This window comes from Epinephelus fuscoguttatus, linkage group LG1 (genome assembly GCF_011397635.1).
Source record: "Epinephelus fuscoguttatus linkage group LG1, E.fuscoguttatus.final_Chr_v1".
Classification (NCBI taxonomy): Eukaryota; Metazoa; Chordata; class Actinopteri; order Perciformes; family Serranidae; genus Epinephelus; species Epinephelus fuscoguttatus.
Window position 1 is genome coordinate 17,310,523 of NC_064752.1, and position 24,575 is coordinate 17,335,097.

At 40.5% G+C, this 24,575-nt stretch overlaps 1 protein-coding gene across 1 annotated transcript in view; it reads right to left on the minus strand.

Moving 5' to 3' along the window:
* LOC125897378 (cadherin-22-like) overlaps positions 1-24,575 on the minus strand; it is a 395,305-nt gene that overhangs the window by 14,393 nt on the left and 356,337 nt on the right. Inside the window, exons 12-13 of the mRNA XM_049590690.1 lie at positions 22,330-22,451; positions 4,396-4,513 (exon numbers count right to left, since the gene is read on the minus strand). Coding sequence (XP_049446647.1) covers positions 4,396-4,513; positions 22,330-22,451 — 240 coding nt within the window. The remainder of the gene's footprint in view (positions 1-4,395; positions 4,514-22,329; positions 22,452-24,575) is intronic.

Below are 24,575 nucleotides of genomic sequence, written 5' to 3' on the forward strand. Positions count from 1 at the left end.
TTCCGAACTAATGAGTTCTACTGAGTGAATCATAACACCAGAAGTAGCAGCAAACCTCAGCAATATCAACAGTATAAAGAGTAACTTCAGGCATTCACTTTCATATAATATGAAAGAAGTACGGTAAATCAGTAGCACATTTCTAGCCTTGATGACTAATGTTAAATGCATAATTTGAGATGTGATAGGTGTCGTATGACAAAAGGTGGTTGTGTTTTTGAAGTAGTTCCTCCAACACTACAGAACTCTCTCTCATTATGCATATGGTCTGCAGTCTCCAACAACTTAAGACCCATCTTTTCAAAAAGGCTTTTGTCCAACTCTAAGGTGTCTAGTGCTTGTTCCTTGGTGTGTTTGTTCTGTTTCTTCTTGGCAGTGTTGGAAATTAACTTTTTTGTACACCTGCCACTGTGGCTGGTGGATTCCACATTCTACCAGATTACCATTGTGTGTTTCTGGCTGGTGAGTGGAGCAAACCTAGCAGCCACATGCATATTTTACCAGCATTTGGCCAGTGCTAATTTTCAACCCTGGTCCTCGGTTGCCTGTATTTAGTCTGTGTTTTATGGTCTTTTCTTTTACTTTTATTTCATGGCTTATATTTTTATTGTTGTATTGCTTTTGTTTTTATGTGTTGTATGTTTTTATGATCTTGTTTTGTGGGGCACTTTGTGGATTTTATTTCTGTGAAAGGCGCTATACCAAATAAATGTAATATTATTATTAATGTAACCACTAAGAAAGCTCCAGAATTTCTGTCTACCCACTTCAAAATGTGCAAGGAAACGTTACAACATAGTTTTGTAACAGAACATTCACTTCAGCTAGTTTATTTCACAAATACAGGGTCGAGAGTTGACAGCTAGCTGAACAAACGCTGCAGAACATGCAGTGAGACTCTTGAGGTCTGTCCTCGCCCCCACCCAGCTCAGCTCTGTGCATAGTGAGTACATAGTGAGTGAGTGTGTGCGTGTGTGTGGGAGAGCTAGATAGAGACCGTGACAGTGGGTGTGCTCAGAGCAGACAAGTGTTGGCGATCTGAGCAGGAGGAAAATTAACGATAATGCTGTCAAGTGGTAGTAAATGTATGATGTAGGTTTCAGTTTGTTCATGAATAAACACTGCAGCTCCTCAACACCCCAGCAAAGTTTTCTAGAGTGCCTTTCTTCTCAAGTAAAGTAAACTCCAGCCTGAAGGCAAAACAAACAGTGGTGCCCCCAGACATTTTTCATAGGGGTGGCCAAATGGGGCAACTGAAAATTTTGGGATTGCAATTGTACCCTCTACAACAAACTAGACTACACCATTGGTTGGGGTAATTTACTCTCAACCAAAGAGGTGGATGTGCCCACAGATTGACAGTGCCATCTCTAGAACTACACTGCAATGTTGACTGCTGGCAGGAAACAGGATTCAAACAGCTGTCTCATGGCCACAGGAGATCCGTGTCAGTAAAACTTCATTTAAGCAAGAGTCGTTTCAGGTATTTGAACAACAAATTATTTTCTTTTGTGGACAATCTTGATTTGGGTCTTCCTCAACCTCAGGTCTTCTACCAGAGGCCTGGGAGTTTGAGGGTTCTGCGCAGTTTCTTAGTTGTTCCCAGGACTGCACTCTTCTGGACAGAGACCTCAGATGTTGTACCTGGAATCTGCCGAAGCCACTCTCCCAGTGTGGGAGTCACAGCCCAGAGTGCTCCGATTACCACTGGCACCACTGTTGTCTTAACTCCCCACATCTTTTCTAGCTCCTCTTTCAGCCCTTGGTATTTTTCGAGCTTCTTGTGTTCCTTCTTCTTGACGTTACTACCACTCGGAATTACTATATCTATCACCACTGCTTTCTTCTGTTGTCTGTTCATCCGGTTGGTTAGCCATTGCCAGTTTGTCAGTCTGGATCTGGTCCCACAGGATCAGCTTGGTCACTCTCAACCACCTTTGAACACATCTTCTACTCAGTGCAGATGTTCCTGTACACTATGCCAGCCACTTGGTTATGGTGCTCCATGTATGCTGTTCCTGCCTGCACCTTACACCCATATATAATGATTTGTATCAATATATATTGATACTGTATTGATTTACAGGCACAAGGCAAAGCAAATACAGCAATTCATTAAAAAAAAGACAAAAAAACAAAATCATATGCTATATTAAAGCCAATTTGCTAATTGCAAGTGGTTGCTAAGCCTAGCAAATTGAAATTTTCTAGGCTTAGCAACCACTTAAAGTGCATTACAACACCAATTCATACACTGGTGGCAGAGGCTCATCAGGAGCGATAAACATTTACACTTGGGGTTCAATATCTTGCCCAAAGACTGCAGGGGCCAGGGACTGAACCACCAACCTGATCACTGGACAACCGCTCTAACTCCTGACCCATAGCTGCCCCACAGGTACTTGGGGACTATCACTACTTTGTACTGCCAACTAAAACCCCTCCTGGATGTTATATCACTTTAGCTTTGCCATTCACGCTTCATAAAAGTGTCCCACAGTGGCACATGTGCAAAAAGGGTTTTGAAATTTTGAACTGCTCCACAAAACCACAGAAAGAAAAGGTATACAGGGGTAAAAGTAATCCACTTGAATGTGAAATTCTTATTTTCTTCAGCTTCCCATCATGTGAGGTTTCTTTTTAAGCATGGTGTGGGACATTTTCCAGGTAACATGATGGCAGTTTGTCATGTAACGGCAAAGTTTTATTTGGTAAAGATGGGGCTTTGCTCTGCAGACTGCCAGCGACGACTTGAAAGAATTTAGCAACATGGGGGGGAAGAAAAGCCTTTTCATCATTGTGTGTCAAGGCTTGGAGACAGAACGCAATGTGAGGCCATGATGGGGGAAAGAAGAAGTGACAGATTGAAAGTGACAGGTTGACAAATGTGTCAATGAAAAGAGACACCAGAGTGGAAAAAAAAAGAGAGGTGGGTGGATCAAAAGTCTACGTGGGGTTTTGTTTGTCTCTCACCAAAATACTGTATACACAGGGCCTGGGGTAGTGTTTGTGTACAGATATCTTACATATATACTTTGTTTATATCTAAACAAATGTGTGCACATGTTTGTATGTTAGGGTGTGTTAGGAAAATGGGGGAACGGTAACATTTAAATCATTCAAATCAAATCATTTCACCCTTTCACCTGCACATATTCACAGAGAGGTAGTGGTGAGAAAAAAACTAGAGAAGTACACTCATGGTCTGCGTGATGTTATGATGTGTGTATGTATTCATGTTTGCATGTTAATGTGTAGAGGGGAGAAAAGAGCCAGAGGGGCATTTCTGCTGTACATTTTCCTGCATGCCTATGCACATGTGTGCATACAGTATGTGTATGCTCTTTACACAAGTCCCATTTTATGTATATATCCTTCCGCATGCATGTGAACCCGACCGCAGCAGGCCTCGCTGCCTTCACGCGGTGACATTTCCCTTGCTAGGGCTGCTCTCCTGACATTTTCCTGGTGTCAGATCAATCTTGATTTAGCCACATGTCACATTCACTTAGGTACACATCTCTAAACGAAGGATCTGCGAACGCGTTTGCAAAAAAAATACAGACAAGCATGAAAAAAGGAAAGAAGAAAAAAAAAAAACAAAGTCATCACCGGGGAGCTCAGTGATTTTAATGTTTCCTTACATTGTGCAGATACGTGTGAATGTTTTCACAGAATGAAAAAGAGAAAATGACATTAATATAAAATGCTAGTGCAGTGGGAACAAGCAGTGTAAACAGTCAGGGAAATGTCCTTAAACAAACAATGAAAAATGTCTTTTTGTAAGTAAAGAAAGTCAGATATGTATGCATGTAATACTATCTAATAGTATTACACTGCTAGGAGGACCAGAACAGGTGGTGTTTATTCAAAAATAATAAATAAAAAGTGTAATCAGATGAATGCAACAGGGGGAAAAACTATACACTACTTTGCACTGCTTTAAAAAAAAAAAGTCATCTAACATTGTTGAAATCTTCCTGTAGTGTACTTTATAAATTATCTTTTAAAACCATCAACCATCTGGCACCTCAGTGAGGTACCTATGAGTTTCCTGGATCTGGAGTCTTTTAAACTACTTTAACTCAATATTGCCTTCAGGTCTACATTTGCAGAATGCCCTCGAGCATTTCATCAAACTCTCACATTGCCAATCACTCAGCAAAACAGTGAGATTTTTATGAGCTTCATCACGATGTTGAACATTTGTCAGTCAAGCATAGTTTTGCAGCACCTGTTCGCATTTAAAATGTGCGCACACCCACTCAAAAAAAAGTAAAACAACCGCTCTGACAGATTCCTGCTCGTACCATTACACTCTAGAAATCTATTTTTGCTGATAATGTGCTTTTTCACCAAACCCCCCCCCCCAATACAGGACCTTTGCCCTCTCACCTTTGAAATCCCACAGGGCGAAATGTCGATTGTTGGGGCCTTCGGGGGCCAGGGTGAAGTAGAAGCGATGTCCAGTCTGAGGCTCGTCTCTATCCACCACGCTGATGGTGTGAATTAGCTACGGAAAGACAAGCATCCAAAGAGAAAGCAAAATAAAAGGAAAAGAGGGAAGAGAAACAGAGGTTAGATTTTCTGCTCAGATCCACTCAATGGGAACAAGAAAATGAATATGAAAAGCACTTTACACTTTACATTTCAAATGCCTCTTTCATGAGGGAGGGAGTGAGGTGGAGAGAGTGTACTTGGATGCAACAGACTCAGAAGGCTTCCTGTGAAAGTGCAGTTCAAAGGGGCTACAGTCACAAAGAGATAAAAAAAAAAAAATCTTTCTCTGGAAAGTTGACATAGCAACATAAAAATGCCTTAATGTTAGAAATGCAAAACTATCATAAAATGCCTCACTAAAAAGCCTTTTTTTTTTAACAGAAAAGGAGTGAGATATTCTGTGGGGCTGCCGTATTTGCTCTAAGAAAGAGCAAAGACTAAATGCAAATGTGGAGGAGAACAGAAAGAAAGACAGAGACTCAGTGAGGGTGTCGCCCTCCTATCTAAACCTATATAATAATAGTGATCCACATTCAAAGATAAAATTCAACTGTGATCCAATTTTGAGAACTCTGTGTGGACACAATAAGGTGAGATATGATTCACTGTGAGCTGAGCAGACATCAAACAGCCCCTGGAGATCCTTTCACCTTAACACAGGCCTCTCGGTGACAATTCATCCTCCTCTCATCCTATGAATCTGCAGCCAGCATCCAACCACAAGCTGATAAATGATATTTTCACATCACATCTGTCAGCTCTGTTTCCTCCTCTGCTGCCACACTACGTATGAGCCCACAGATTTGTTATTATTTTGATTTCCCTCACCTTTTGTTTACTGCACACAGAGCAGTACAAACACAGAGTTTGTTAAAATATGTTTTGAAGCTTAAATGTCAAAATTCATGAATGCTAGGAAAACAGAACAGCAGAGCAGCATGATGAGACAAGCTAATATGTTTTGGTTTTAAGTAAAAGCCTGAGGCTTTAAAAAACTTGAATCCCCTTATGTATTAAAATACATTTTATCCAAGTGTCTTGAAACTGTCAGTGTAAACTTTGTGAACTGAAAACAGGAACAACAACAACATGTTTTAATGACTCACTTTCCCCAAATTGCCCTGTGGTAGTCTGTTGACAAGTCCAGGGTGCACCCCACCTGTCACCCAATGCCAGCTGGGATAGGCTCCAGCACCATGACCCCTAACAGTATAAGCAGTTACAGAAAATGAATGAATAAACGAACTTCCCCCAAAATATGTAGTCCAATACTATAATCTATAATTAGTCAGATCAGCCTGTTCTCACTGCCAGGCTGTCAAAAACAGCCACTTCGTCAAGATCCTTGGCCTGTAATACTGACGCTGAATACACCCTTCGGTGTCTCCATGATGCCCCGAGTTTTCAACTAATTCCAATGTAAACCCGTCCGCAGCAATATTTGTTGCTCAGAGCAACTGACGAAGTAATAAGAGCAAGAAAGTCAATGAAGGGTGGGAGGGGCGGTGTACAGGACAAACAAACAGACTCTCAGCCAGGAGACTGCTGCTTCTGTCCCTGGTCAATACATTCTCACTACAACCTCATCATTTACTGATGTTTGATGATGTGGATGCGGACGCTACTTTCCCAGGTGAAAGTCCGTGTTTATTGGACCCATTCACCACCTTTCCCACCTGCCTTACTCGGACTTTTCCCGCTGTAGCTTTCGCCCTTGTCCTACTGCATTTCCCCCTGACACTGCCGATCACCCGTTAAACTATGACAGTGACTGGCCACGTGTCACGCGGACGTTAAAAGACAGCTTTTTTCATCAGTGTCTGACGCCACAAGTCACTGCCCAACTGACAGATTTTGACAATTTCGGAGTGAGACCACGTTGCTTTGGTGATGCCAAAAGTCAGTGCTATTTTTAGTGCACTGCAATTTTGATGTAAAGTCAATGCTGTTTTAACAGACATTACAGGCGTCAAATTCCAGCAACACTTGTAGTACATAGAACTTTTTTAAAAAACCAAGCTCTTCAGCTTGACGTCTTCATTAGGGTCATCTGCAATGTGATATAACTTACATCTGTTCTTGACATACATATGTCAATCATGTCACGTATTTACGTCATGTTACGTACTTATTTTTAAACCACATGATGATTTTTCTAAACCTAACCAAGTACTTCTGTTGCCTGAACATTACCGCAACTATCTGACAACTTTAAACACCTTTTACCAGTTTCACCCAGGAGACAACTGAGCATCACGTGTTAAAGGGTGCATGTCATAGAGATGCAAAATGGGTGCCTTCAGCGTAGATATCACACATGACAGGGTTGAGAAGGCATTAGTAACTGACAACCTGGGATGAGGGGACATTGATAGTGCTTTAAATCAGTGGTTCCCAACTGGCGGGTCACGGTTCATAAGTGGGTCGCGGGTCCATTCTGAATGGACCATCAAATGACTTGTGAATGTGTCAAAATTGTAAAAAATTTAATTTATTTTGGATTAAAGTGAATTACCGGCATATAGCTTTTATTTCAAAGTACAATTTCCTGCTGCAGAATGAGTGACTAACAGACAGCTGTTTGACAGAGACAGCAAACTAGCTTGACAACACGGCCAAACGTGAGTATGATGCTGATTATATTAAACTGTGTGGACCTTGATTTAATTACTAAGGAGAAATCTGAACGCCATGGCTGGACCAGTTGGGAACCATTGCTTTTAATGATGCTTGTTTGTCTTGAGCTAACAAAAACTCTTCTGATTCTATTCTATGTATGACAATATTTTAAAGCTTAATTTTGTCCAGTTGAAATCATGGATGTGTTCTTTTTAGGGCTGGGCGATATGACCAAAATCTCATATCACGATATAGGTCATTTCATATCCCGATAACAATACATATCACGATATAGCACATTTTAATTGTCATTTTTTGTCGCCGTCTCGCTTGTCTGCTCTTTCTCAGTGCTGCGGGGCTGCCCTGTGCAGCGGAGCAGAGACAGACAGCAGAGTTATATAAACTCATTATGTGACTGTAAGTGCCGTAAAAGCTTCGCGAATTAAAAAGCCAAGAAGAGTAATTTATCAATGTGATCCGTGCAAATGACGAAAAATATTGCCGTAAAAAGTGTAATTTGTGTCACAACAATATAAACGATAGAGCAAAATATGAAACGATAGACATTTTTCTCTCGTCACACGATATATATCGTCATATTGCACAGCCCTAGTTCTTTTGATAATACATTTGTGGAACAATGTAAATTTCTTGATTTTTCTACAAGCACTGTTGCAAGAGCTAATATTGCACACCTAAAGCACCATGGTAATAATATGTGTACTTGTGCGAGTAGTATTTGTTGGCATAAAATATAAAGTGAGCTGGTTTTCCACCTTTGGTTGAGACTCTTTATTTGTGACATTTTGCAATATGACAAAGAGTCACACAGAGAAAGTAAACTAAGTAAAATATCATTCACAGAGCTGGTCTGATTTGTCTTGACTTATACAATGCTATTAAAAAAAGAAAACATTAAGTGCGTCATGGATTTTGATTACATTTTCAAATTAACTAGCAATTAAAATGACACATCGTGTTTGTTTAATCTGTACAAAACTGAAAAAATATGTTTTATGAAGTTCTGCAACATTTATTGGCAAGTACTTCCCAAAAACTATTTCTGTACAGTCAATTTTGAACTATGAAGAAAAGTTTTACGACTTAATGCCTAGCAGTAGCACACCACATTAAAACCCCTGTTAAAGATTCAGTGAAGTTTGCATATGATAAGTACGCACATTTTTGTCTGCTTGTCCTTCAAACATCAGTTATGTACATGCACTGCCTCCACTCCTGTTGTGTTGTCTATCCCAGAAGGCAGCAGACACCTCGCACAGATGGCACGTGTCATTTTGTCAATAACACAATAATTGTTTTAATCCTGGTTTACAGGAAAAGCTGAGAGCTGCCAACGACTTTATGAAAGCTCAGTTTCTTTATTTTATGTCTTACACATTTTGATAGCCCGGGTATTTGTTTAGCAACAGTTCATCCCACTCCTGTCAGACTCTACAAGTATCCATAACATTACGCCTACTGCACACACAGTCAGCCGTTCTTACTTGTCTGTTCTTAGTCCAAAGATTGGTGTTTCTTCCCTTTGAATGTAAAAGATTCTGCATTTCTGCATTCCTTAATCACCTTGAATGACCAACACCCTTCAGTGAGTTGCGTGAGAAGGAGCTGAAGCACATAAAAGCAGGTGGGGAGGCTCAGTGAGAGATTTTTCCATCATCAAAAATTGTCTTAAATTTCTGCAGAACCTTGTAGGAAGCCAAGTTTTATTTTGCAATAAGCCTCCCCCTCCCTTCTTCCTTACACACACACTCACAGGTGAACTACTGAGAGGCGCTGTTAGAGATCCGCAGAGGCGCACATGACAAACAACCCCCAGAACTACTATTAAGTAAGGCGTTTCTCAGAATGATTAAAGCAGGGTTTTCGATGGCTGTAATTCCTTTGTCTGCTCTCACAAAAGCTTATTGTATCAGATAAGATCCAGGGAAATATATCAAACCATTACTCAGCCGTTATAATAGCTGTCTCCTCTTTAAGGGGCAGGAAGCAGGATACTTATAAAATGCTAAACATGGCTTTGTTTACTGGACTGAACTCTTCTTCTGTCTCTCTTTCCCCCTGTATCTCTCTGCCTCTTTAACCTACTCTCTCTATTCATCAGTGTGATTTCCTCTTCCTCTGATTCCTTGTCCTTTGCATTTATCTTCTCTAAAGTATCTCCCTCTCATGCTTGTCCTTTCCAGAAAAAATGTGTCCCTCATTTATCACCCACCTGCGAACTGATTATTCAAACAACAATACCGTAGATATACTCCACACCCTCCTGGCACATAAAGACATCTGCTTTATTGTGTAACTTTTAAGCTCATGTCGCTTGTCTGTGCAAGACGGCCTCGTTCATTTATTGCACCGCATACAACTCTGAAATTATGAGCCTGAGCGGCGGCTATGCATTACTGTGTGACTAAGCTACTGCCGAGCACACTTCCGGGCCACAATTGTACCTTCACAATAAACAGCTCCTCAGCATTGACGTTGCATTACAGACACAGAACAGGCTTAGTCATACCCACAGCTCAGGGAGGTTGTTTGGGATAATATGGCTTACTTTGTAATTACAAAATGCTACGGCATGATTTCAGGGTAAATCACACGCTTCTTCCTCAGCACGCTGCAAAATCTGCATTCGAGAAATACACACAGAAACACATGGACCAGGAATAACTGCCTGTATTTCTACAAAGGTGATTAAAAGAGAAAAAATATCATTACATGCCATCTCAAATCTGACACCCATGGGACAGATTGCTATAGTTTCATAAAATGTGATGCCTTTTATTGCCTGAGAGTAAGGCTCTGATAGCGAAATAAGATATCAGACATAAGATATAGATAGATATCAAACCCAGTGTTCATACCATATTGAATGTACCTGGAAAATGATGCTACATTTGCCAACTGAACAGTCCACAATATCAAGGCTTGGAACTAAAGTATGATTAGGGTACCATATTTTTAAAGTCAGCCAAATGAAACTGATTTGCAAAGGGTTAAAGGGATAGTTCTGATCTCCTGAAGTCAGGTTACAAGGTACTTATCTATAGTCAGTGTATTACACACAGTAGATGTCAGTTGGCACGCCCCCAGAGTTCGGTTGTAACCGGACCGAGACCACCTCTTCAAGAAGGTCTCAATCTGGTTATTGTGGTGTGCACCCGAGTGCGATTGCTGCATTCACACCTGCCCAAACGGACCACACTTAGGGGGCAAACAAACTTGAGTTCAATTGAACCGAACCAAAGAGGGTGGGTGTGAAAGCACCCTTAGTTCCCTCTAGGAAATCACTGGTAAGGTTAAGCAGTGCAAGTATTCTAAATGTAGTGCACACAGATTTTTTTTCTAGGTGGCTAAAATGCATTTGGCTGCTGCCCCAGTCCACAGCAGAACAGTACTTAGCTTCCATGGTCATACTCCTGTCTGCCTCTCCAAACAAGGGGCATGCCAATTGCTATCTATTTTAGGTAATACAGTGACTATGGATAAGAACCTCATACAACCCCACTTCAAAAACTGAACTATCCCTTTAAGAGCAATACATGCCAGCTGTGTATGATGTGCATCAAAACACCTATTTATTGTTTTCACCAACAGCTGCTGGCAAATTGAAGACTCAGGATACACATAGCAAGTGTGTTTCCCCATGATGATAAGGGTCAGATAAGCATTACACTACTTCTTGGCTTTGTCTCTGAACAGCACCAACAAGCATGAGCTGCATATGAATGATATTTGTAGGAGACAGTGCTTGCAAAAGCTGCCACACGACTGTATGATGAGCTCACATGACTTGCTGAACAATGCAGTTTTAAGTTTCATTATTTCAAAGACAACCACAGATCCATCCAGTCCACAGTGATCTATGGAGAATCCAACTGAGCGTGCTGTATGTCAAAGCAGGCCTGATCACATCTTCTCATCATTCTTTGGGGCCCTTTCAGGTTTATTTCAGTCCGAAGGTAGAGGAATAATGAGCCAAAGAGAAGACACGTAAAGCAAAAGCTTTGTTATCAGCCGATGGATGGATTTACTCATTTCTTTGAAGAAATATGAAAAGCAGTGAAGATGTAGTGAGTGAGCCGTGATCTGCGTCCTGTGACTCTGCCCTCAGCAGGGGGACTCTCAGGCGGCGTCTCGGGGTGAGTGCAAACTGCTGAGGGAGAGAGGGAGAGCGAAGCAAGAGAGGGAAATGAGAGTGTGGGAGTTTATCGAGCAGCTAGCGAAGCTCCCTCAAGCACAATCACCTAATTAGATTTCTATCTAGCAGTCCCCTTTCCTGACCCCCTTAAATCTCCTGCATCTCTGGAAAGCAAGGAGGGGAGACTTTCCCAAAAGTACATCTCATCTGCACTAGAGGTGTCTGAAAGGTCAAGGTTGTGAGAGGGAGGAGGCTTTCTCATCTGCAGCAGAAATCAACTATTTCATGATGGCAGCAGGGAGGTAATGAATAAATAAATAAATAAACACACAGCTACTTAAAATGAGCTGGGAGAGGTTCATCTCTAAAGCCTGGAATGCACTGTAAGCGTCAGGTGTGTTTTCAAACACATCCATTATATTCAGTGGTAAAAAGCATCCTCATGGTGTCCAGTGGAGCATGAAATGTCTCGGTGCATTGCTCTGGACTTGATTCAATTCCAGGATGAAAGAATGGCTGTTTTATACTTTTTGGGGCCATGGCGTCAAAAGAAAAGAGCTAAAATTGGATTCATAGCTAAACAAATTTTTTTTAGAAAGTAATATATATTTCATAAAAATCTAAATTGGTATGCCCACATTTCAGTAGCTACAGTGCATAATTTGATGGATCTTTTATTAGCAAGCATGTAATAAAACTATGTAGGGCACTTGGAGAGTGTAGACCTCCGCCAAAACCACATGCCCTATCTCGCAATGATGAAAGTGCAGTATACGACATTCAGAACATTAATGTAACAGCAAACTGCCATTATTCATATCTCTTCTGGGGAGTTTATCATGGCCACTCTGCACTGTACACTACCCTGACTGGGTGAGCACAGGAGAGTGGTTAGCTAGGGATTAGCTGTAGAGCTAACACTGTTAGCTCTGTCAGCACTGTTGGTGTTGTTAGCAATGTTATTCTGTCAGCTTAACTATGGCCTGACCCACTGTGGCAAGACAGCCTTTTGCGAAAACATAATGCCCACCCTCCAGTCCCCCTCTCCCAAGTCAGCCTAATAGCTGTGAGCTAGTTCCCATTACCACTATTAGCTCAGTCAGCAGTTGTTAGCTATTGTCAGTAATGCTACCACCACAATGTTTGCCTGTGATTCCTGCATCTGCCCTGGAATTCAAATGGGCTCAAAAATGTAAAGGGTTACTTCTTGGCCAATGCTACAGCCTTCCACCAAGTTTCATGGAAATCACTAGTTTTTCTGCAGTCCTGCTGACAAACAAATGCACAGACAAATGCACAAACTGAGCTGAATGCATGACCTTCTTGGCAGAGGTCATCACATACAATACAACAAGGGATAAACCTCATTATCATAGAACTAGCCTGTCAGGTGGCTTGCTATTCAGTCTAGATGAAGTAGAGGAGGTATATAGCCTACACCAGGTATAGGAATCTGGTATAGTATGCTGCCTTTAGTGGTGGTGAAGCTAGCTGATGTTTACACAGTAAATCTGAGACTTTGCTCATCAGAAAAAAAATACAGCATTGATTGTTAGACTTTTAAAAACAATAAAATCAGATGATCATTTTTTAACCATTGACACAAGATCAGATCAGTCTTTGCTAGACTTGTCTTTTTTTTCCCCTAAATTTTTTGATCCAGATCGGAAAATCCTCCTATTTGACCTTTTGGATTGCACTGACAAACATCAGTTAGGCTTGAGAAATTACCACCTGCAGAGAACCACTGAAACAGCAAAAGGGCTGCATCAAAGGACACATCAAGTTCCATCGAATGCACACAGACCTTTATGCCATAAACATCAATATGAACAGGGTGGATCTAAAAAGATGTTGCAGGAAATAGTGCGTGTTCCAGTCTCTCTAGTCTGCTGGTTTATCTGATTGAACATTACCATTTGAGGGACAAAAGGAAGAGGCATTTGGTGAGTAGAACAAATGACTCACTCAGTCTCCTACTCATGAAATATTGTCTGGCAAAACTGTGAGTCTGTCTGGCTTTTTTCCTTGTCTGTGTTGGTTTGCTTCTCTTTTTACTCACTTCTGTTGTATGTCCTACGCGTGCCAGTGTGCTTGTTTTGCTACTTTTTCTGTACATGCATGAGGTGAGTAAATGTTGTGGTCATGTGTATGTGATGTGATGTGTGTGCGTGTGTGTGATTCAGACAGGCTTAACATTTAGCTATTTCAAACCGACTCTCCCAGGGGTTGAAGGTTGGCGGTGACGTGGCCAAACGGAGGTGATCTGTCACAGTGACCCACTCGGCCAGCTGTGAGACAACACGGCAGAGCTGACAGGCCTCTGTTACTCCAGGCCATACTTAGTATTTGGCTTTCCACCCAGCCTTTTTTCTGCACACATGGCACTATATGATATCTGTCCTTCTGCATTCAGTCAGATAAATACCACGAGGTGGGCGAGGAACGGGCTGAGAGGCGAAGATTGTGTTCGTGTGTCATTCATTGAGGTGCAGCAGATTGGGAAAATGGGCGAACCAGTAGATGGATCCAGAATGGTAGAAATCAAGACAGGATTCAGATCTTGTGAACTATAATTAAAATAACATTGCTAAGCTGAGATTTGCATTATCTTTGTCTGATTCAATACATGGCTGGTTGGTCATACTGTAATCTGTATAAAACAGATATGTGCATATGTATGCAGAATCTGTAGGCAATGGGACAAGATTTTGGTAAGGCAAGCATTCTGGTTTCTGTTTTTAGTCAGAGTAGTACTGACCATTCAGTGGTAGGCAAAGAGTCTGTTTAGAGAGGCAAAACCCATTGGCTGAAATGCAATCTTGGAACCCATCGTCTGTCTTTATATTTTTAAGCTTTTGTTTTTGTTTTACAGAGATTGGCTGAAATGATCAGCACAGAAGAAGAGGAGGTCTTAGCTGGATGTTAAACCTGATCTCACAAAAATACTGCCCATTACCCCCAGAGGCTTCTTGTCATCAAGGTAGTCAGTGGGTTCCTAGATTGGTCATACTGTAGTTAAACTGCATGTGACCGCCCCACTGCTTGGCTCCTCTGCTGTGTCTGCTGTCTCATTGCAGGGCTGCAGACAGTGATGAGTGCAATTAGTGGCATGGGACACACCTGGGCCCTGCTTGCCCCATGCTCCTCACCTTTTCCTTGTTTTTTTTTTTACAGCAAATTTTCACTCATCCACTCCCTTCACTACTGACTCATACCTGTTTGCTTGACTTGTGTTGATTACTTACAGATAATAAATCACTTGTTTCTTCGTAACTTGTGTGTCTCACTTTTTTTTGTCCAGACTAAGAACCTGGCTGTGACATGCATCACATCTTAAAACATTCGGGCCCATTTAGAAATTGGGTGGTTTGAACAAAGTGATCTGTTTGGCAATAACTGCTTCATTGTTGGCTTTTTTACGTCAATTTATTTATAATTATTAATAATACTTAATAATTTATATTGACCTTTTATAGATATATATACCACTGTTTTCCAGAGGAGTAGAATATGTCAACTTTTTTCTTAATAGACAAATTTAAAGAATAACTGATTTTAGTTAAAGCTGTATTAGCAACGAAGTATAAAAAGCTGTAGAAACAGGCCTTGTGATTCCCTCATGGAGAGCATATTTAATGTTACATGTTGTGGAGCCAAAAATATCCAGTCTTAGCTGGATATCTGCTTGCTACACCTGATCTCACAAAATATTGCCCATTACTCCCAGAGGCGTCTTGTCATCAAACAGATAGTCACTGGGTTCCTAGATTGGTCATACTGTAGTTAAACTGCATGTGATCACCCCACTGCTTGGTTCCTCTGCTGTGTCTGCTGTCTCATTGCAGGGCTGCAGACAGTGATGAGTGCAATTAGTGACATGGGACACACCTGGGCCCTACTTGCCCCATGCACAGGTGTGATAGAGCAACAATTAGACCTGGTGTTGGTAGACCTCCTTACCATTCCTCTTTGCTTGTGTTTTTTCCCCCCTCTTTTCTTTGTTTTTTGCAGCACGTTTCACTCATCCACTCCCCACACAACTGACTCGTACCTATTTTCACTTGTGTTGATTACTTATAGTTAATAAATCGCTTTGTTTCTGAGTAACCCATATGTCTCAACTTTTTTTTGTCCAGACTAAGAGCCCGGTTGTGACAAACATCACATCTTAAAACATTTGAGCCCTTTTAGAAATTGGGTGTTTTGAGCATAGTGTTCTGTTTGGGACTTAAACTGCTCCATTGTTGGCTTTTAGATAAATTTATGGATATGTGTATGACAGTGTTAAGGCATAACTGATATCTGTTAAAGCTGTATTAGCAATGGAGTATAAAAAGCTACAGAAACAGGGCTTGTGTTCTCCTCATGGAGAGCATATTTAATGTCATGTTACATGTTTGGAGCCAAAATTATCCTGAAGTTTTGGAAACTTGCAAAGATGCTTTTTGCTAATCATCACACTATGCTGTAGTTTTTTAATAGAATATTTGTAATGTGACATGGTAAGTTTTTTTTACTCTCTACGGATTCAAGGGTCAAGAATGGTTTTAGGGCCAGGTTAGGTTAAAGGAAGGGTTAGTTGTGAGGGCTAAGGTTAGGGGGCTGTAAGTCAATGAAGGTCCTCAAAAGCACAGAAGTTCAAATATGTGTGTTTGTGATGCATACGGGCAGCTTGAGAGAGTTTCAAGGCCCAAGGCAAAAACCAGTAGGATGCTCTCTCTGCCTTTGCTTCACACAGTCATTGCAGCTAATGAGACAAGCACTCGCTTCCAGTCGAATCCTAAAACCATTTCAAAGACATGAAGAAATCTGAACTGACCCAAAGAAACCTCGTACAATATTTTGTCTTTGTTCAGAATTTCTAGCATTTTTATCCATGAATATTATGCAAAGAAAAAAGTCAAACTGCACATAGAAAGAGGGAGATATAAATATATTTATTGTGCAGATGAACCTGCAGTTTCTGTACTAGCAATGGATAAGAAATGCATGTCTTTTTTGGCATGGCTGTGCGTTCTGTGTGTTCTACATAACAGTATGATAACAGTGCGAATCCAATCTGTATTTACTGTGTGGCTTTCTCTCTGCACATATCTCTTTCATACTGTAAAGTCACTTATTTTGTTTTTCTTTCCATCTCTGAACATCGACCAGAATAAGACCCTTAGAAGGCCCTGTGAATAAAAGGTGAGAAACTATTTAACACTTTGTGTCATGGCCTTGGCTTGAACTGTGTCCCCAAGCAAAAAGCTGCTTAGCCGGTGTCACCTATCTTTTTTTCATTTACTTCTCTGCCAACCCTTCCTCTTCCCTCCACATGCATTCTCCCTCTAAACACAAACAAAATAGGTTGTGTTGCCAACTCTCAAATGGGATCAAACCCAACCGCAGTTAAAAGGCTTAGGTTAATCTGATTTTCTCTGTGGTTCCACCGAAAGCTAGACCTGAGCCAAGTAGCTGACACTCCATGAACGAGAGCGGGTGAAAACACAGCACACAACAGGAGACAATGGAACGCTCCTCATTAGCTTAGTAAACCGGGGGTTGATCTGACGTATTAAGAGTGTGACAGTGAAGGCTGTGTGTGTGTACAGCATGTGCGTGGGTGTGTGCATGCATGTCTTTATTTCATTGTAGCAAGCGTCTTTAAAGGGACAGACATGTACAATTGTGTTTGATATAATTTGTGGTAAACAGAGCAAGCAGATTCAGCAGGACAGACACACTGACAGACAAGATGGATGAGATGGATGTTGGGGAGAGACCCCCAGATAAGAAGTGAGTCCCCACAAAATCACTAAAAACACATTGTCCCCACAGTGTTGTATAAACAAGCCACACACACACACACACACACACACACACACATTATAAATAATAACACAAACACATGATTTGCTGACCTATATTTACATAAAATGTGGCACATTAGTAAATAATAATGGAAAAAAGGCACCACTAACAGAAAACACCACATACAGTTTCATATATGCGTCGTTACACTGACAGCTTGATTGAACGATTTAGGTATAAAATAAATTACTGTTTACTTGTAATTAGCCACAATCAAGTCCTGCTATCAATCAAGTGATACTCATATTGCCTCACAAGTGGGTTTTAGCTGATTTGCAATGGAAACATGAAACTAAAAGAGCACTCTTCTGTAAAAAGTTTTGAATCTGGAGCCAAGCAATTTGACAGTTGATTCAATTGAAAAATAACAGGTGTTGTGTTGTGTGCTCTAATTAATTCTGCCAGTGTAGCAGGGCCTATAAAGAACACGAAACAGACTAGACACTGAACAAAGCAGCAATAACCCTCTCTAACTTCATATTTCCTTTTCACAGAGGCCAGATGATGCAAGCAAAGGGCTTAGGGTCCGGAGGCATATGCATAAAGCAAGGGAGGGCAGCTCACCACTGTTTGACGTCTACTCCAGGTGAAAGAAAAATGGGCTTAATTATGTCTGTTTCTGAGAGCTGTTGCCCTGTCCAAGTTTCAAAATTGATTAACAACGTTCTGGGGAGCTGAAACAAAATTGAAGCTCATTTTACACGCAAACATCTGTTGGCTGATGCTTATATCTCTGGGCTCCTCCTTTGGCAGCTTATTTTACTGAATAAATAACTGTATCTTGGGAAGCAGTAGGCATCAAAGTGGTTCAACGTATCAGGCAGCAGCTCTGTTTCAATAGAAGCCTTCATTTTACACCCCCTGAATTAAATTGTATGGTATGAAAACACCACAGAAAATCCTCCAAATGTTGCGAATGTTATTTTAATGTTAGCTTAACATTTCATAGCAAACTTCTAGAATATTATTATTTTTCATTAAGGGTGGTTGCATCTGTGCAGCCAGTTACTGGCAGTGTTAGCATTTGTGAAATTTTAACCGAATATGTGACTATACATTGGTTTTATCCTCCTCTTTACCCTTATTCGAGTTTAAAATGCACTCAATTCTATTTAGGCCTGCATTGAAGACACAGGCCCCACAAATGACGGGTACTTAACCTAAAGTTACATACTTAATATAAAAGGAACATAGGTTAGGTTTAGGGAAAAAAAAACATGGTTATGCATTTTTAGGTTTAGGCAACTGCAACTTTCCCAATTACGTGGGTTATACACAAATTACTAGCTCAGGATTTCATAGGATATATATACATTGTGGTGCATTACTTTTGTAAGTATAAGTGCAAACAATGCCTGAGAACAGCCTGGTTTCTCGTCATAAAAAATAGCACAGTGGTAAAATTAAAAATTAAAGGATCTTCGCCTGTATATATGCTGCAGGTGTGTGAGTTTGTGGCTGATATTTTTGTAAGTGGCACAAGACTCCTCCAGGACTGTGCTACAGAGGCAGAATGAGGAGAGGAAATATATGCATCAATTCATCAATAGCGGAGATTTATACAGGCTTTGTGACATCATCTTGTTTGCTCCCAATCCCCAAACCTGTGCAAGTGCTGCTTGAATATCAGATGCAGCCAAATTGCTCTGAACGGACAGTTGCCAAACAACTCGATTACCTCTCCAGAGACCAAAGGTTTTCAGACGAGGGCAGATTGCCAGCATCTCTGATTTTCTTAAAGTATTGTGAATCGAAATCTCCACTTGTTGATGGGGAGAAATCAGTAGCGTTAAACTGACTTTTGTTTGCAAGGCAATTTTTTGGTTCAGTGCTGTTTATCCTGTCATTACCTAAACTTTTATTGGTCTTGCTTCAATGGAAAGGTATGATAGATGGGTAATTCATTCAAGTCATTTGCTCATTCACTTCTCTCTGAGATGGAAGGCCAACAATAGAAAGGTTCTATCCTTGCCATTAATCAAAGAAAAATGCTACAAACCACAGCTCTAGGCACCAGGGTAGATGCAGCGACTCCACAGACCAAAAACATTTTTCTTCACACCACTCACTCCATTTTTCAAAGGTAAAGATGCAGTGACTGACAACAACTAGTGGAAAACAGTTTTTTAATATTATTCTGAGAATAACATGGAGGAGAAAATTGTTTCCCCCATGCCCCCCTGAGGTTACCCCAGAGGCTGAAAATGAGCATTAGAAAGCCTTTGACCCAAGGCTAACACATTTTCATTCAATCTCGGCAGGCTGACTCCGACAGAGCTCCCCACAACAACATACAAAAAGGACTCCAAAAAGAAAATGAATGAAAATCAAGAGATACTGTCAGATGTTCTTGTCATTTGATGGCCAGTTGTAGATGGACAGTCATAAATAAAGAAAAACAGCATACTGGCAGATACAGAGGTGGCAGTGAGGCTGAATGTCACTCTCTCCTACGTATGGAATCCTTTTCTTCGGTTTGTAATTACAGTGTGAAATATTTCGCTGCATTTCTCTCTAATGAGAGAATTAAAAACCTTTTCTTTTACAATGCTGGGAGCCAGCAATGATCTTTTTGCTGGAAGACTAATCATCTCTGTGTGATTAGGAGCTGAAGGTTAATGTGGGCTCTCGCAGATGGGAGAGGGAGCGAGGTGGGAGTGAGGGAGATCAGACTAGACAATGTTCTAGAAAGGCGCAGGCGGGCGGTGTTACAGAGGCACAGGGGGGCTATAAGTGGTTAAGAGTCTGTGGATCAAGGGGAGGAGAGGCCTGAGCTTCATTACACATGTAAATGCAGCTTCCAGCATGGAGGCCCCACTTTAAAGCCTTGCTTTTTTTTAATTATTCCTTTGCTCTGCACATGATAATTGGGTTTAACTCAGCCCAAGGCCTGTTGACTGTGTAAGGAGAATAAAACACCCTAATGACTCTGTCCATTTTTAATGGTGATCTGTGGAAAGACCTGGCGTCCTACTGGATTGGAAATAGCCATTTTATTACTTTTTGTCTTGATTTTTCAAACAGACCCCCACTGTTTGATTGGTGCCGGGTAATGATGCAGAATTTAATTTTGTCACCTGCTTGCCATTTAGGGATGCATGTTAATCTGTGCTAACTGCTCTATTACTTTGTGTGTGACATGATCTGACAAAAAATAGGCACTGCCACGAGCAGAACAACTCTCTGACTGTTCTGTAACAAAGGGGAGAATAAATGATTGATGGTTTTTTATGGAGAGCTGAAATCTTTTTGGCAGGCAGAATAGTCATACAAACGCTTCATCCATTAAAATGTGAATTCCCCATGTCCATTCTATTACGTTTAAACAACCATAGTGCTGACATAGATAGAAATCCAATATCGAAATCTGTGAAATATTAATCCTTCTGACTTTTAATCTGCATCCAGCATATAAAAAACAGAGAAAATAAATATATTCTTTGGAAAACAGTTCATTTCAGGCTCTCTCCCTGACACTCTTTGGCAAATTGTGCTTTTGCCCAAAAGCTGAGTTATAAATTGCCTTTGCTAAGAAGTGTCAGATAGATCACAGTGTGCAACTGAAAATGATCCAAACCAGAACTATGTAAATAATGAGGCAGTTTTAGAAAGACAAGAAATAGGCTGGTGAGTGAATAGGACAAAAAAATCAATACAGAAATATCTGTGATAGAATACTCTGAACTCAAGGTTCACTTATTGGCTTTTTCTGAGGCTGGTGACCATATCCGCGGGCTGTCTTTGGCGAATGGAACTTGCTCAGGTGTCATCATCAAAGTTGTGTACATGATGACACCTGACCTAAGCAAGCTCAATTTACAGATATCACAATGTTAACTTGTTAGACTGATGTACAGGTGTGTCCTGCCTTTACTCCTGACATCTTTATCTTTGAAATTTTCTGCTTTCTTGCAGTCCTGCCTTTTGCCAGTTAATTACTTTTACATTTTAATGACAATACACACGTTAATTTTATTGTTAATGAAAGGCTAAAACTTTCATTGTTTTGTTTGTCGCACATCATTGAGATCTTCTATTTTGCCCTAGTTTTTTCACATATCCTTTCACATACTGTGTAATGTAGTATTGTAGATGTCTTTTGCAATATATCACACTTCAAACAGTGGGTGTATTGCTTTCATGTTCTGCCATGGTGCATGTAACACCTGGGTGCTTGATGTTAATGTCTACATCAGGAATATTGCATACGGAGGGAGGTACATTACATTCTACATCATTCACTCTTTTTATAATCACCATACAGACTATGTGTAAAGCAGAACAAGCTAATTGTTGCTAATTTAAAGACAAGCCGGTGACCATGCTGGTATCTCTGACTCAGCAATTAAGTCTGAAATGAATTAGCTCAAAGAACAAAGGATACTGGTTCTCAATATCAGACTGCTTCATTGACGTTGATCCAAACTGTTCTTCTGTCTAACAATATATTGTCAGAGAAGATGAGGATATTGGTCAGAATCAAGAATGCAGCCTTTGGTTTTATTCTGCCTGGCTGAGTGACTCAGTTATAAATCAGCTTTAATAACATGGCTTTTTGAAATGGAGACCAGTGAAAATCAAAAATATTGTATTCATTGTACTCATTGTATTTCTACTGTATTTATGCATTAAGTATGAATTCTGTGTTAATTTTTTAATGTATGAATTGCTTGTTCAAATCCATCTGCTTCTCCCCATTGTGATTAATGTGTTTAATGCAAAAAACAATCACTTATGTTCTAATATATGACTCATGGCTGAGTACACTTCAACTCACTTCACATTGATAACTAGCTTTGAGTTTTGTATACCAGTAAATGTGCTCAGTATTGTGTGGGCTGTGCACTGTTTTTGGGGCTTCCTTTTAAACTGAATTAACCACAGGTAATACGTTTCTTTGTGGCATTGTTACAAGGTTTTTTTTTGTCTTCTTATATTGTTAATGTAATTAGTGCTTTGGCACAGCACTGTTTTCAAGTGCCCTAACTCCTACCTTCATTATCATCAACTCTAATTAAATGGCGGATCAATCTGTGATGCTCTAGTAACTTGATTAGCACAACATTTTACTTGTTGCTCAGCAAAATGATATTGTGAAGTTTTGTTCGTCTCATTTTAACTTTATAAATGTACAGAATACACTGTTGGTGTTCAAATACATATGAAATTGGATAGCCTTACATTTAAACAAATTTTACCTGGCCTGGTTTGGCATCTTCACATATTGAGGCTTCATACGGTGTGGCCAGTTCAGGAGGATTGTCGTTTACATCCAGAATCCGAATGCTCACTGCTGAGTGGGACGCCATGGTGTGGTTATCTACAGGGGAGACAGACGAAAACACATCATCAACATCTGTCAAGATACATTTTAAAGATATACTATGCAGAATAGACTCGTACAGAGGTAATCCCTCTCAATCATCACTTCTGACCCGCTAGAAGTGTTTGGCGGTGTATGTTTCTTCAGAGACTGCCCTCTGCATGTATTTTCTTTCTTCTTATTTTGGTACATTTATGGGCGTGTACCCACAGCGCTACGCTGGGGCTTTTAAAAAAAAGATAGGGACCAGCAGCAGGTATCCAAGAGACATGGTACTGAAAATATGCAGATATAGCGGGGCGAAACGCCGAATGAGTGAATCTGGGGTTGGCTTTTACTTTCATTTTTGCTGGTGAACGTGTTTACAAACAGTAAACAATTCTGCATAAAATACCTCTAACAGTGTACATTGCTGTGGCAGATGTGTCCTTGCACAGCATTCAAGCTGCAACTGCAACAACATTTTCAACAAACCACAATGAGTATAGTGGCTGGATAAAGTAAGGGTTAGCCTGCCACACATAACACCAGTGCCTGGCAACAGAGTGACTGAATTTCTGATCCTGATTGGAGTGTTTCTTAAGCAACAGGCTGTCTACACTTCAGGCGTTTCAGTCACAGTTTTCAGTTGTCCATCTTCTGAAGGTACAGAAATTCTTTTACTTGAATCAATAAAGCTGTCTACACAGGCTGCATATCAATCCATGTTTCACTTGTGTTTTACGCGTGTATCTTCAACCCAAAGCATAGTTTTACACTTCAGTTTTCTTCAGACTTATGTGCATAACTACAGGAACTGTTTGTTGGGTTGTGAGCTCTGCCAAAATGGTAGTGACCCACACAGCAATGCTAAAGCTAAACAGATCCAGTGTAGACTGACAGAGGATGGCAGCTGCTGCTACTGTGCTGATTTCCACATAAGAGCCAAGGTGTGTACACAAGAGTCCATGGGCATGACCCTTAATGCTCCTCTTGTCTGCTTTTAGTGTGAGTGAGACAAGACTCAGATGAATGCAATTTCCCACAAGAAAGTAGACAGTTGGTTTGGCATTGTGGCTAAGTGCTGGAGGGGTTTTAATCTAATGCCTCCTCAAATTGTACCCATTACAGGAATAACACTTTCTGGCACCAGTGAGTGACATGAAAATCGTACCAGAGATTCCATTTTTGTCTCTAGGTCCTCACTATCTGATAATGACACTACAGTATATAGCTGTTTAATAGTCTGAGTGCATGATGCACACCTCGGCTCACAGATAATGACAAATAAATGCTTTTGACAAAACTGCAAATGTAGCGCTGTAATTTTTATTTCTCATGCCGTTCTCAACGAGATAAAACACAAGGAATAACGCCACAATGCACTATCAAGACATTTTTCTTAATGGGCCAGAATGTAAACGTGGGAGTGGAGAAGATTATATAATTAGTACAATCAAAACCCACTTCAAATTAGCTCGACTTCTCCTTGAATCTTAATTCCCATTCGTAATCATATGATAATGTCTGATGGAGTTTCCGCTTTACTCATAAAACACTATGTACAGTACAGAGGGGAGCCTGAGGCCCCTAGCGTGTGCAAGTCTATGAGTGTGTATGAGTGTGAGAGAGGTGAGTTAGAGAGAGAAATATTATGGGAGAGAGAGAGGGAACATTATCTCTGTTAAATGACTGATCTGGTTGCTTCAAGTGTTGGTCTGGACATCCTGGTTAATTAGAGTCCATAGCTTATGAATAAATCAGAATACACAGCTGTCACCACCCAGTTCATACACCCTACAGAAAATGTAACAACATGCAGCTACTGACAATTATCCAATGAGAGAAAAACACACATAAATCCTTGCAGTAAAAGAGCTCAAGTGAATGAATTTAAATAGTTGTAATTATGTAAATATTGCAGATGGTTAAGTGCAATTCCCCCTTAAGAATGAGTACCTTCATTTTGTGAAATGACTGATGCATGTGCATGTGAAAACTAAATTAACACTGGTAAGTGATCCAGGTTAGCATTTGCAATTTTAATGGATAAATAGTTCCAAGAAGCATCAAATAACTATTGCCATTAGATAAATGCAGTGGAAAAACAAACTCAGTGCTTTAAACCTGCTAAATCTAACT